Genomic DNA, 14,999 nt, shown 5'->3' with positions numbered 1-14,999 from the left:
CCCCAAAAAACATGGGCTTGGCTGTCAGGTGCCATGAGACGGTGAGTAAGAAGGAGTACTACATTAAAAATGCTGTTCACGTGGACATGTCGATGAAGTACGTTTTTCAGTCATTTATATATTTTATAGCCGTGACGCTCTCAACTGGACCATTTTGCGTAATGAGCACTTTTCCTTTTGATATTTTAAGTTGACGCTGGATTTGTAAAGCAGACACTGACATAGACGATGATATTTTAATATTTTTTGATTAGAATCACATCCATTTGGTTAATAAATAAATTTAACGAGGATATGTGAGGCTACTGATCAGAACATCTTACAGCTGAAACATTTACTTGCCAGTGAGCTCTGGTGATGGATCTATTTGTTAATTCATCCTCTACTCTAAACCTCACAATCCTGCTGAATTACTGCTGCCGGGCCCTTTTTTTTTGTTTGTTTCTTTGTTGTTCTTGGACCCTATACATTTTACAATACAAGCTTCTCCTAAATGCCACATTCATCCTGCAATATCTTCTCTAAAGATCCTACAATCCTTTATTCTGCCTCTTTCCACTCCTTGTATCTGTGTAACCCTGCAACATTTAAATCATCAAACAATCTTTAATTGTATAATTTAATTATAAAGTGTAATTAAATTGTAGTGTACATCTATTGGAGTGCATCTCATGAGGTAAAAGTAAGTTGAGAAGCAGCTGCAGGTCCATCTCATTTATTCCGACATGACGTAGTCAGGCACAATGAAGAACTGTAGACCAGGCCACAGTTTGGCAAAATTACAACTGAATTTGAAGTAGTTTCATATTCAGTCAAAGCCCTCTTTGTTCCAGATCAATGCGTCAGCTGATTAATAACAAGCTTGCAATTTTACTGATGATTTGAGAGCAGACGTTTGGAGGTGGTAGAGAAGTGATTATTGAAAGAGTCTCTTTAATGAATGCATACACTGTTTTTGTTTTGGTCACATTGTAATTGAAGACTGTAGCTATTATTAATCAAGCATGGGTTGAATATTGATTGCATAGATAATCACTGTTTTCATGGTTGAATAATTAAACCCAACGTTCATTGTTTGTTTGGCATCATGAGGTTGCTGTTTTAGGAGTAGGCTTCAGTATTGAACAGTAAACAATATGTCCCTTCATAGGGCGTTTTGTGTTTATTTTCAGTGCCAGTGTTGCCTCCGGATTTATTTTTACTTAATTTTTTTTCTTCTTCATTTAAAGGTCAACCCATCAAGGCAATAACACTATGTACAGTCTGGCATTTAAAGGGAAATGACAGTCATTATTAAATAAAGAAATACAAAAATAGTTTTGGCCAAACCAGTAAAGAAAACTTGAGTTTAAATTTGAGAAAAAAAAATGAATGAAAATAAGTATTTGACAACTTTCTTTGATTATTACCGCAACCACACCCACAGTATCTCTGCTGTGACTGTATAAAAAGATAACTTTAGTGTTTGAACAAGAGCAGTCTCTCATTACATACTTTAAATTAACGCAATTAATCGTTTCGGATTCAGTCACTTCAGCCTCCCAAGTGCTTCAAGTAAAGGGGACTCTTCTTAAAACCACTTTATTTAGTAACGGAAGTTTTGAGCCAATGAGAGAAGAGTGCCTTACTCTTCCACCAATAGAAAGTTCGGATGCTGCGGTTCTCCCAGTAAGCGACGAGCGGATTGGATGAAACGAGGAGGGCGGCTCTAGCGCATGTAAGTGGATTTGAGGGCTTGGGAGGAAAACAAGGACGCTAGTTATCGTTATCCCGCTGTTGAAGGTATGAAATCTGCTATTTAAAAGTTTACAGAGTGTATTTTAGATCCGTGCAGTGATCGGAATATCAAACACGGCATGTTAAGTTCCAGAAATACCAGGTTGACAGTTTGTCACAGGTATATGCTGGCGGTGGCAAATCAACAAACCAACCAACCACACCAACTAATAACTAAAGTAACTAACTCGCGCTGAGAGCAGGTTATTTACGCCGTCGTTAGTTCAGCTGACAACGACTGAAGGTAAAGAGAGCACAACTTGTCCGTCTTACATTTGACAACCAAACGGGAACGTTTTTGGTTTTTTTCTTCTTCTTCCAAGCTAGCCAATGTTAACGTTAGGCTTAGCTTCAGCTAGTTAGCCCTAGCCTGTCCCCCCCACCCCTCCTCAACAGTGAAGACAAGTCAACACGGCGGGGACATTTAGCGAAGCGCCGATCTGACAGCGTCGTCTCCTGTGACAAAACAGGTGTTTCGTTCAGGCTAATAAAGACGAGCTTTTTTTTTTTTTTTTTTTTTTTAAAACGTGGTATCTTTAAACCGGGAGCTAGCAAGCCAGCCAGCTGCCCTCGCCGTGGACTTTAGTTGTAAGTTTCTCCCCAGCGACAACAAACACTTTTAGCTTTTTAAAAGGACCGACCTCTCCGACAGTGTGTCAGCGCGACCGGCGCTTTGCGGAGTCCCCTCTCCATCTCCTCTGTGTGTCTTTATTATTATTTGTCACAAAGAAATCACAACGGTAACTAAGGAAACTTTACTGCTTAAAAAAAATAAAATAATCCACGTTTGGTACGAGTCGACTAAAAGAATCGATATTTATTTTTTATTACGAGCCAGACAGATTGTGAATTTCCAAATGCGAGGAAGCTTTTTTTTTTTTTTTTTTTTTTTTTTTTTTTTTTCTGCCAAGTAACACAGTGCCGATATTTTTAGCTCCAATTAGCCTACTTCTGTGTAAAGCAACAAGTTAGAAATATGATGCAACTGTAACATCTCAGCGGGGGATGAAGGAGGGTCAAGAAACGACCTCTCACCTTGTTATCAACTCCTGCAGGACGTTTTCCATCCCAACATAAGTATTATGAAACCTGGCTTTCATACTCAACATCTTGAGTCTGTTAATTGTCGTTAAATTGTGTGTGAAAGACACAAATGTTTGCTTGAAATTTTGTGTTTGGATGTTTATTTACTGGATTATTCCGATTTTGAAACACCCAATTTAAACAAGTGAAAGGGATTTGATGGGTTTTATGGTCCATCTCGGTAGCATAAATTGTGCAATGTACATTTATACGTGTATTTATATATATTTTTTTTTAAACTGTGTTTACCTGGAAGATTGAATACTTGTGATCTGTAGTACAAAAATGTATTTGTTTTCAAAGCGTCTTTTGGAGACGGCTCGCCAGATTGCGGAAAGGTTTAAGAATGGCTGTGGTGTGGAAAAGAAGACACCGTCAACGGGAAGCAATGTCGTGTCTCTTCTGTTAAAACTGACAGATTTAAAATAGACGTCGGATTGCTGAATTTATACCCTACAGTCTAAAGTTAAAAAGCTTCGTCTTGTTTTTCTTAAGCGAGATTGAATGTATGTCCGTTGGTGGAAAAATGTAATACAAATGTTGACAAGTCTGATGTTTGTGTTTTTGAGGTGTGGTTCTGGTGAGGGTATGGAGCACCCCATACACAGAGGGGAGACAATGCCCGTCGGACTGCATGACAGGTAACGCACAATGTTTCATTTTCCATTATTTAAACTAGCTGCTGTTAATATGTGTATTGATCCACTTTAATTGAACACATTTTCACTTTTAAACTGGAAAATCTTACCAAAACTTCGTAAGTGATCAACAGACAGTTTTTTTTTTTTTTTTTTTTTACTGGTCTCTACATTAATAACTGCAACAAGTCACAATGAATACTTTTTTTTAAAAGAGTGAACCAGATGTACCACTCTTCTACTGTATAGTGCAGCAGTTAAGAGTCATGGTGTCAATCCTGGCAAGGAAAAAGCTTCCACCAGGAATCAGAGGTGTTAATAAAGTAATCCCTGATTACACTGTGAGAACGCTGAGCAGGACTATGGTAAACATGGACCGGGATTGAGAATGACTCCTGAGAGTCTTTCCAGAGTGTCTCCCAATGATTTGTAAGAAATTACAATTTTTCTGTGACTGTATTCTGTTATACACACACACCCTCTGTCACTTAAAGTCAAATGAATCAACTTGATGTAACATGACCTGATGTGGGAGAAACACTTTGTATAACTGTGTTGGATTGTGCACTTTGATCTCAAATTCTGACAGAATGTCAGTAAATACAAAGTTATTGTACAGAATAAACACGTGAAGATGAACACCGACTTTACACACATGGTGCTGCGCCTCAATTAGGTTCTTTAGTCATCTTAATTGATTGTTTTTCCTCCTCACCCTGACTTATTGTATGGTTGCTTGTGATAAAACCACACAATGCCCTGTGATATGATCAAAAAGGCGTTAAAGAGAAAGTATGAGCTTTTTGTAGATTTACAGGTGGCTATTTTTAGCCAATAGGCAGCTTATGACTTCCAGCATGAAAGAAAATGACAGATGGGGCGACAGATGGGGGCAAAGTTTCTTGACTTGGCTACAGAGGAATATTAGTTTGACCGCGAACGTGTTACAGAAGAGCTCAGAGAAACACATGTGGAGAAGAACTTTGGTTCAATTATCCAATTAATTAGTGTGTGTGTGTGTGTGTGTGTGTGTGTCAGTCAGTCAGCCTCACACTAGGATCAGCTTGTGTGTGACCTCGGCAGTAAGTCATATTACTGAGGGTGAGCAATGGCTGAGGACACTTAAACACACAACCGTCCAGAAAGGAGTATACTTTGGTTTTACATTATTCAGAAAAAGGATTCCTTATTTATGGGACCCACTTCCTTCAGCAAACAGTAACTGGTATGTGTTAATTACTCATTAAAAAAAAAAACAAGGCTGGAAGAGTCTTTATCACATTACGTCAGTGTTGTGATCACGTGACAACTTTGATATTCAAATATTTTCACAGCACTGTACCAGAACATTGCTAAAAAGCGTTGTTGTTTCTGTTAACTGACCAAGAACTCGCTTGCGGCTGTTTGTAAGTCAAATGTTGCAAAACAGTGGGACTGAAAGAAAGAATATTTTCATCATCAGTGAACATGCCAAATACTTTCTTCACTAATGGATTAATTGTTTGGTTGCAAAGTGTCAGAAAACTGAAAAATTATCATTACAATTTCCCAAAGTCCAAATATGTACCTAGGTAGGTAGGTTGTGTGGGACACTTGCTGATTTTGAATTTGGTGATTTCTGGAACCCTAGAAGACATCTCCACATGTTTTTAGTCCCTTCACCATTTCCAGAGAGTCTGCACTGCTGGCATGTTGAATCTACAGTGTAGTCACTGCAGTGAGGGATTTCTAAAATGCAGACCAAGTCTGTAAAAGATTCTCCTTCACTCGTAAACAGAATTGTGACTGTGTGGAGGGGGCTGACACCAACACAACTGGATGGGCACTTACGGAGCACAATTTTAGTGGTTATGTAGTATTGTAATTAATGAAGGTGGATTGAGTGACTGTCTACCGTATAAACTATTAATAACCAATATTAAGATAAATACTTTGAATTGATAAGAGAAGCATAAAACATCATGGCATCAATTCTCCATTAGTTTATTGGTTTTTATATTATTAATTAGTAAACCTTGCTATCCACAGGCTAAAGTTCCCTACTTCCCTCTAAAATAAATTCTTGACAGGTGGGGGATTAGGACGAGGCTACAAGCATTATGTGAAACCGGCGTCCTTACTGGGGATTTGCTGTTTTGCGAGGAGAGCGATAGAGTAGACGTGAGGATAACAGGTGGTTCGCTGAGCCTTCAGGCTTTGACAGAAGCGACAGTTTGACTGCTGCCCTTGCAGTCGACTCAAGGTCATTCTGCCACTTCCATTAAAGCTGGGAGGAAGAAGGTGTGATGACAGGGTTTTTATGCGGATAGCGCTGTCGGTGTTTGAAGAAGACAGGAAAAGGGTCACGACCAAGCTGCGGAGCAATGTACTCTAACTTCTCAAGGGGCTTTGGGGTTTTAAAAGTCATAAAGGTGGTACAGGGTTTTCTTCTTCATAGAGGAGAGAAAAATGTGTGGTTTAAAGTTGGTGTTTAAGTAATCAACAGTACCATCATGTTTATGTGGGGTTGGGTTGGTACAAGACAGATGTATGTCATCTCATCCGTTACAGAATGAGTACATATCGTACACGTATGCAGGGCAGTTGATATCTGACAGAAGAACAGATTAGGGGAACAAATATGCATCTTTTCTGAAAAGGACATTGTTATTAAATCTGTCAGCAGAACGGACTTGTGCTCCCGCTTTTCTGTAATAGCTTCACGGTGCCATCTTGCCCACTTGCAGTTGCAACAGTCTGACGATGATTTTGACTGTGAAATAGATAAAACATTAAAAAAAAGAGGACTTTTACTTTAAACCCTTTTTTCTCAAAGCTTTTTCCTCAAAGCGTCACTCTTACTGAGAATCAATTTTCTTCTATTTTCTAGTATTAAATATTACATCAGAAATTGCTGCTTTTGTAGTCTCTTTCACAATAATCTATCAAGTTAAATTGATTTGATAGAAGTGGGGCAAGATGACAAAGGCAAAGACTGTCTGAGTTTTTATGGTGTAGAGTTGCGCTCTAGCCTTTGCTAATACCTTCATCACAACAAATATTTGAATACTTTCCAAAGTACATGAAAATCCATCAGAGATTATGCAGAGAAGTTGAATGTAATAGCAGTGTTCATACTGAATAATACCAGCAGTTTTTAAATAACCAGATCTGAATTTATCTACTGGACAAACTTTTAAAATAAATTGGTGACAGTGAACATTTTTGTAATTTTTTTTTTTATCCTGAACTACTTTTGCGTAGCCGCCCATTAAGTCTTGTGTTCCTGATAGCAAAGGGTTTTGCGAGACGTTTTGTGTTCCTTGCAATCATTTTTGAATCCCTGCTGATCCATATGAACAGTCGGGTGTGTTGGTCCAGTCTAGTTATAATGCGCTGCCTTTTAAAGGAAACAGTCTGCTGAGAATACAGAGCTTAGTGATGTTATGATGCATTTATTTCTTATTCCGTTCCCAAAAGTCTTGAGTTTTGGCAGCACGCAGTCACAGTCACTGGTTGAAGCGACTTTTCCCAGCTGTGCCGAGTGAAGCTGTGGAAATGGATACTGCGCAGATTTCTACTGCATTCACATGGTTGAATTGATGGTGCTGTGGATATATGTAGCTGTTCTGTAACTACTCCATACCGCTCCTGTCCCCCAAAGCCAGGAAAAAAAGCTCTGTGGTACCACACGGGATTTGAGCTCGCGGTTCTTTTACCAGTTATGACAGTTTTACTGATACAGCACACAGTTTCAGTATGCTCAAAACATGAAGTCAGTCACTGCACACGCAGAACCCCTGCATGTAGCTACTATTACAACCATTATGAATGAATGTGTCACGCCCATAATATTAAGGACCGAAGCGCATCCACGGTTACGGCTGCAGTCACGGTAACAGCTCTGTCATCCATCCCATTCACTGCTTACAGTCTGACTCAGTCCACCTCGGCAGCAGTCGTTGAGGAAGCTGGTTGAACTGGCTCCTCTAGTTAACTCCCCAACGTCAATGCTAAAATTTCGGTCTGAGAAGCCGCAGCTATACAACCAGCAGCGGTCTACAAACACAATACTGCATCACAATACATCTCAGCCTTTCTCCTTTAATCAGAGGGAATGGAAAAAGTGACGGAAAGTATTGTTAGCGGAAGCAAAACGTCTTTGAGGAGAATGCAGAGGCAGTTTATTAAAAAAAAAATGTCTGTGATCCATCAGGTCTTCAGTAGAAAAAGTCCTTTTTAAAGCATCAATTCATGACACGAAGGCTTGTATTGTGAGGCAGGTGTAGGAAGTGTTACCTTGACATTAAAGACAGGAAAAATGTACAGCTTAATATCAATTTGACCAAATCTAGATGTGGACTGGTTTTGGTATGTTTTCAATAGATCAGTCATTAAGTAGTGACACGCCTATTTGTCAAGACCCTTCTGGTGGAATTGTATAAAACCTTTTCCTTTTTTTTTTTCTTCTTGATCTGTCATCTTTGCATAGCGCGCCACGAGCTGTAATCACAACTCCTCTAACAAGGTGGCACTGTTGCTTAGCTACTGGTCTATTCACAGACCCTGAAAGGGTGATGGGAAGGCAGGGCTTCTTCCCCCTCCTACCACGAGACAACTGTGAATGCAGCAGGGCAAGCAGTCGTGGTGGATGCAATCTATTGGCTTCTCAGTGCTGCCTCTAAAGTCACAACCCCGACTGTAGCCCGCACTACCTTCACCAGTGTATTTCTGTAGCTGCTGGTGCCGCTGCTGCTCTCCCTCCCCCTTAAATGGTGTGGGCAGAGTGGGATGGAAGACTGCATTGGAAACCTTTTCGTGGACATGGTCTTTGCTGTTGGTATTGCTGTAGCACCAATCTGGTGACAACAACATGCCGTTGAAATGGAAAAGCGGTTCTCCTGTCAGCTGGAAATTCCCAGTGCCAGTTCTTAAGACATCCAGGTCCTCACCCCTTTCACCTGCCTACATGTGAGTAAGAGCTCAATGGCATGCACAATATACAATTGTAGCAATGTGTATGGAGATGGATTTCTTTTCTTTTTAGGTTCTGATATTTTTTTGGAATTTCTTTTTGTAAATTAGTGTGACAGCATTATTATTTTTTTGTTTTGTTTGTTGCAGTCCTAATTAGACAGAATGCGATTGAGCCTTGTAGTGTGTCAAGAGATTTGCCTTGTCCAGCATGAATGTTCTGGTTCGTTGGCAGCACGCCTTGCTCTCGGGCAAAAGGACTCATTTTGCCGCTAGCCAGGACATGGCAAGCAGCACATCCCCGACTCCTGCCCTCTCCCTGTGGCTATGTTTATTTGGGAACCCGGACTCAGCAGCTTGGGAGGAGCCTGCCTTTGTCAGGATGTCTGGCGTGCCCTGGTTTTAGAAGCTATTGTCATCTGCTACTGTTCAGGAAGGGGGAAGGGTAGAACGGGAGTGTTTCACACAGCCTCTCTCCATCCTCTCTCTTTACCCCTTTTTCCAGAGCTCTGCTTAAATAGACAAGTGTCTTGTTTGACTTTTTGAATGATAACATGGTTTTGGCTTACAGACAATGAGAACCAACATTTTTGATTTAAAAAAAAAAAAAAAATGGTTTTCAAGGCAACCTTGGCTAACTAATAGCCTAAAGGGAAATTCAAAGGCTACCAGGGCTTACTTGGATGGATTTTTACAAAATTGGATTTATGCAGTCTCCAGTTATCATGTAGCTTTACTTATGAGCTTAAGAGCTTAATTTTGATAGTTTTACACAAATGTTTATTTTAAGTATTACTGCTTCACACTAGGAGAAATCCAAGCTCTTTCCCCTATTTTTTTTTTTTTTTTTGCACATTTTCCTTTAAATGTCCTCAGTGAAACTGGTGATATCCAAAACATGCCTATATATGTAAATGTTCAAAATAGTAGTTATGGATCAAATCTTTAATTCGGGTTGTTTAGCTCGACCGGCCGGCCTCACAGTGACAGCTATTCACATTCACTCCTGGATGCTCTGAGGTCAGTGTCATCTGTTGGTGTTAAGGGCTTTGTTCAAGGGCACCTCCGTGGTTGTGGTGATCGAGGGCGAACGGACTGTCCCACCTACCGAGAGCTTGGTGATCCAAGTCATTAAAATTTCACTGACAACGCTGTGGCATAGGATCCTTAACATGAGTTGTTCATGTAAATTGAAAAGAATATGTCCTACTTTGTAATTTAGTGGAATAAGTGAACTGAAATTTCCATATGACTCTTCATCTTGTCCGCGGACATTTGAAAAATCCTGCAGATGTATTGACTGTGTGCCTCATTGTTAATCATTGGTTATAGTTCTTGGTATGTAATGACGCTCCTTCAAAATACAGCAACACGCATACAAAATAGATTTCTCACCAGTAAAATTTTTTCTATACATTGGTCTGAATTATTATCATTTACTCAAATGTCCTGTATAATTTCTGAATACCAAGCATGTGCTGTTCATTTTTGCATGGTAAGCTCAATTGTATTATATTTCACGGTGGTTAATATTAATAGAACATTATCTTTCGCTTGTATGATTTTGGCTCTGGCAGATTATTTGAAAACACATTTTTTTTTTTTTTTTTAAATCTCATGCTGTGTCAGTGCCATAAAAGCAACTTTTATCTACTTTGTATTATCTGTGAGTGCCTCCAGCATTCATCAAGGCCTTGTCAAAGACCGTAAGCATTGTCTCGACACAATGTTCACGTTATTTTCATCACTTGGCATCGTACAAATGCGAGAAGAGGATCTTTAAACCAGCATGTCGGTGTGTGATTTGGAGGACTGCGACAACTCTTCCAGTGAAGTCACAAGGACGAGAGACCATCAAGAGCGCTGAAGTGGCTGCAGACGGCCTCTGCCTGTGATCTTAGGACATCGCATGTGCACACTTGCAAGTGATGTGTATTGAAGTCTTGAGACTCCACCTTAACTCTACCCAGTGTGGCTCTGCCCCACCAACACCGCTTACTATTTTGAAACGTGTAAGCTGTGTTTTTAGGCAGGCTGATATTGGGCCCCCCAATTATAGGTTACCCTGTGGCCAGGGAGAAGTCACTCTTTATAGGCCCTCTATCTGTTTGACTTTAGGGACTATTTTAACTTGGCGTGTTGGTAGGGTACATTTTCAGGCATCATAAGTAGCAGATTGACGGAGCACACATGAGAGCGAGTTTTTAGAATATGTGACACACGATACATCATGTATAAAGAATTAAGATTTGTTTGCACAATGAGCTTGCCTGTTTTGAAACCACCCTAATCTATATATGGACCAGTAAAACTGCCTGTGGTGCAAATGTTATGCCAGCAAGGGGTGGTTAAGGTTCACTGCCAGTATGGCCTATGGAATAATCCTCAGCTCAGGAGGAAGTCATTGGGTTTATCTTTTTCTCCACAAAAAGTCCTTGAAATGGACGTCATCCCTCATTTTACGGTGGTTCAGGACTAAGCACTTGATATATGTGACTGCTGTCTTTAGTAATCACCTCTTAGAGGCGTCCTGGTGAGCCAGCAACCTTAAATGCGGGCAAATGCCTGTTTGATTCCTGTCAGGCACCTTTAGCGCACGTCATCCTCCTTTTCGCTCTCCCCATGTTCCTGTCACTCTTTGTCAACAATCTAATTAAGGTAAAATGCTGGAAAATCAACCCTATAAAGAAAATCAAAAGAGGAAGTCCCATCGTGTACATTTTATCTTTAGTAACCTGTTATATATTTGTATATTAAGAATCTATAAGTGACTTTGGCTGTTTTCACACCTGAAAGTTCCTTAACAAGGTTCACGTTTTTTTCTTACATTGAACACGTGATCCAGTTCGTACTGGTTTTACGTTGCAATTTTGCAAAAGCACCGAAGAACTTTGTGTTCCTACACTTGACATTGACTGGTTTGTAGATCGGTGTGCATTTGACTTACTTTGATGTGTCGTCAATTCAGACAGCAGCCTTTTCTGCTTAATTGGGGACAAATTAATGAAAAGGTTAATTTCATTGCTGCCATATTACTATTATGATGGCGTTACGACCTGAGCTTATTTTCCTCTCAGAAAATAAGTTATAAGTTTGGGCCTTTCATGCATTTCTCAAGCTGAGCTTTAATTTATTTGCCGTAGTTAAATACTCTCCTTCTCTCTCTGTTGCCGCAGCTCATTTTTGCCTCTTTTCCAGTTCTTCTTTTTCTTCTTCTATTGTTTAATGAGTTATGATACTCTGCCTCAGTTTCCTATAATTGGTCCAAAAGACTGAGAGTGCTTTCAAACTACAAATGAACTGGACCATGATTCTGTTTGATCTGGACAGAGACGACCTCTGTTAGTTAGACCAAATTTGGTCCTTTTGTTTGGACAATGGTCCGTTCTCCCTTTCACACCCGCTATTTTTAAACACACCCTTAACTGAACGTGATGGCTTCTTGCAAATTGGCTTTACGAGGATGAGGCGAGTTTACTTTAAGTACTTCGTCTCTTTATAAATATTCTTTTATTGTAGCAAGTAGTGAGACTGCAGTTAAAGGCAGTGAGCTCAGATTAAATTGCATAGCTAAAGGTAAAATGAAAGTTTTGACAGTCTGTTTGACAGATTTTTGCGAATGAAGATGTTTCACGTGTCTCATGTCTCAGGTAAATAAGCCGTTAGCTGACATTTGTGTCTTTGGAATCTGCTTCATGACAAACCGAATAAATTCATCTATTGTAAAATAACAATTTGACAGCTGACATTAAACTGAGTAAAAGCTGGGTGTTTGCGCTGGTGGATTTTCATTCGCTTCAACTTTGAAGATCAACCTTGACTGACAAAAGAAATTTTTCAGAATTAAAAATACATAAAACAGCAGAATTATTCTTAAGGGTCTCACCAGATAAATCAAACCAGGATTTTTTTTTTATTAACTTGTCTCTTCCAGAGATGATGTGCCAGAGGATAATTTAAAATCATAACCAGTGCACTGTAGGATTCTAATACAAAGTGCGACGAGAATAAGAGACTTACACATTAATGTACAGATAAGAGCACATTGCAATAAATTATGTATTGCTTGTTACTTGTGTCTTATATGTTGGCTTCTCCATGGAATGACAAAAACAGTCTGCTCTTAAAAGAAGACATTACACATGAATGAATAATATGCTCTCTAAACGCCTGGCTAGATAATCCCTGATCATGGTGATGCGAAACAACGTATGATGATTTTCATTAAACATTTTAGATGAGCTTAATTCTTTGCTTGAAAACCACAGAATATTGAATATCCTCTTTGTGAGAGCAACATCTGTCACTGTTTTTAAAATGAGGCCAGTATTGTGTCAAGGTTTTGATATTCATGTGTTCTTCTTTCTCACACACACACACACACACACACACACACACACACACACACACACACACACACACACACACACACACACACACACACACACACACACACACACACACACACACACACACACACACACACACACACACACACACACACACACACAATGCGGCTTAACATGCTGCTGAATGAATTATAAACTTAAGAAAATCATTTCTGAGCTTTTAATTCATTACCCTTTGGAAGAAATGTTTAGTTCCCGCTGACTTGTGGCCATTTTGCACAAAAAGCAACCAGGGATCATTTATTTTCATTGAAAAGCCAGAGGGGAGGCGCAGGCAGTCTGGCTGGCAGAGCATCAAGTGTGTTCAGTCAGGTGAAACTGTCATATCTGAGCTCATCTCACACACACATACTCACACTTGCCTACTCAAAGATGATGTGGGATGAAGTTCTGTATAGTTTCATCAAATAGTTGACCAGTTGGTGTGTGTATATCTAGTCTGACAAAAATGAAAAAACAAACCCAGATGAATTGCAGAAACTGGATTATACTCCCGTATCAGGTGCATCATGTCAGATTCAGCATGCTCCTATGTAGATGTCACAACGTGCTGCGGAGTACAGTTAGGAAACAATCCCTTAGGATCCCCAAAGTAAAAGTGTGACTTCTGGGGGGGGGGGGGGATGCTCAAAGCAACTGGAAACATCGGAACAACTGTCGAGCCCAAACGTTTGGTCGAAAATAAATGTGTTATTTCAGGTTTAAAGACTGGTTTGCAAAACTAATCTGCAGCCAGTCTACTGCAGAGGTTCCCATAATGCCTATCTAAGTGGAAAACTTTGAATCTCGACCCTATCAGCAGGTCAGATCAGAGCTACCTTACTCTCTGCCAGGTCCATCTTTTTACACCTTGCTGCTTTGCTTTTTCATTGAGGTATAAAGTTCCCTCCGTTCGTTCCCACCAAAGCTGCTACCCTGGCACCTTTAGCTCCGCTTACATAGTTGCATGTAATGAAGGGCGCACAACATCAAGACAGTCAGGGGAATTAAAAATAGAAATAAACTTCAATTATTGCTGACCCGTACGACTGTGGCAGGACCTGCAATTCATCGTGCATCCCCGTTTAGATAGTGACAGGTTAAGCTCCTTTGTATGCAAAGCAATGCCCCCTGAGTATATAGGTTATATTATGCTGACGCTTCTCATTCTGTATTGCTTTGACACAACTCTTGCCTTTCTGTTGAGGATCTGGATTTAGTCCTCGGGTGCATGTCGCCTGCTTAGCCGCCATATGCTGAATAATTCCACAGAGCTGCAATGGTCATCTATGTTGTCTATATTCCTTAAAAAAAAAAAAAAAAAAAAAAGGTTCGTGCAAGCTTTCTTTACAAATTAATATTATTCTAGTGGTAGTTGTCATTTTGGCTTACACAAACTGGGTCTTGCTGGGTCATGTTGCCTCTAGCAGCCTCCTTCAGGTTGATTTAGCATTTGCCACATACTTATTAACAGACTGTCTGCTCCGCCCACAAGCAAACATGCTATGAAGCTCGTTTGGCTTCACCACTTGTAGTGTAGGTTAAAAATGGGTTTGGGAAACTCCATTTTAGATACCCGTCCTTTTAATGAATGGCCTTGACCTGAGTGCTCTTTGATTAGAAAGTATAATTACAGACTCATTATAGCAGGCAGTGCCTGCTAAGATTATTAGCAGTGATTGGAGCAATTATCTGGAGATCATGGATGGCTTGTCCCGCATTTTCCACTGAAGACGTGTCCGTCACGTCGCGTGTGCGCCGCAACTTTGTTCCTTTCTCTGCGCGGCTTCATATTCCGCCGTCGGCATGTCGGACACGGACCGTTCTGTCTGCCCATTTTATCTTCCTTCCTGATTTGGTCATACTTACTTAAGATATATATATATATATATATATATTATATGTTTTATATATATATATATATTTAGTATATATATATTATTTTCCTTTTACAGCAATTCGTTTTTCAATTACTGTTCAATTAAAACCTGCAGGTTCAACGATATTACAATTTGAAATAAGAAGTCAGTCTGTGATTGAAAGCACTTAAAAGGGCAACTGTTGAGTCTGTTAACGGCACACTGTAATTATTCAGTTAGTTAAGCCAAAGTATTAATTAAAGAAATGACCATGGGCCATAGATGTTTGAAATGGTCTGCTA

The 14,999-nt window shown here is 39.8% G+C and overlaps 1 protein-coding gene across 1 annotated transcript in view; it reads left to right on the top strand.

Moving 5' to 3' along the window:
• Nucleotides 1–8,112: 8,112 nt before the first annotated feature.
• The window catches only part of klhl13 (kelch-like family member 13), a 30,736-nt gene continuing 23,849 nt past the window's right edge, over nt 8,113–14,999 (top strand). Inside the window, exon 1 of the mRNA XM_069716388.1 lies at nt 8,113–8,447. Within this exon, the coding sequence (XP_069572489.1) occupies nt 8,350–8,447 (98 nt within the window). The 5' untranslated portion in view covers nt 8,113–8,349. The remainder of the gene's footprint in view (nt 8,448–14,999) is intronic.

Source organism: Brachyistius frenatus, unplaced genomic scaffold (assembly GCF_029030835.1).
Source record: "Brachyistius frenatus isolate BFR_SWC_R1_liver_20210118 unplaced genomic scaffold, ASM2903083v1 Contig_157, whole genome shotgun sequence".
In the NCBI taxonomy this organism is placed as follows: domain Eukaryota; kingdom Metazoa; phylum Chordata; class Actinopteri; family Embiotocidae; genus Brachyistius; species Brachyistius frenatus.
Note: the sequence above shows the minus strand (reverse complement) of the source record. Positions and strands in the feature narration are given on the sequence as shown.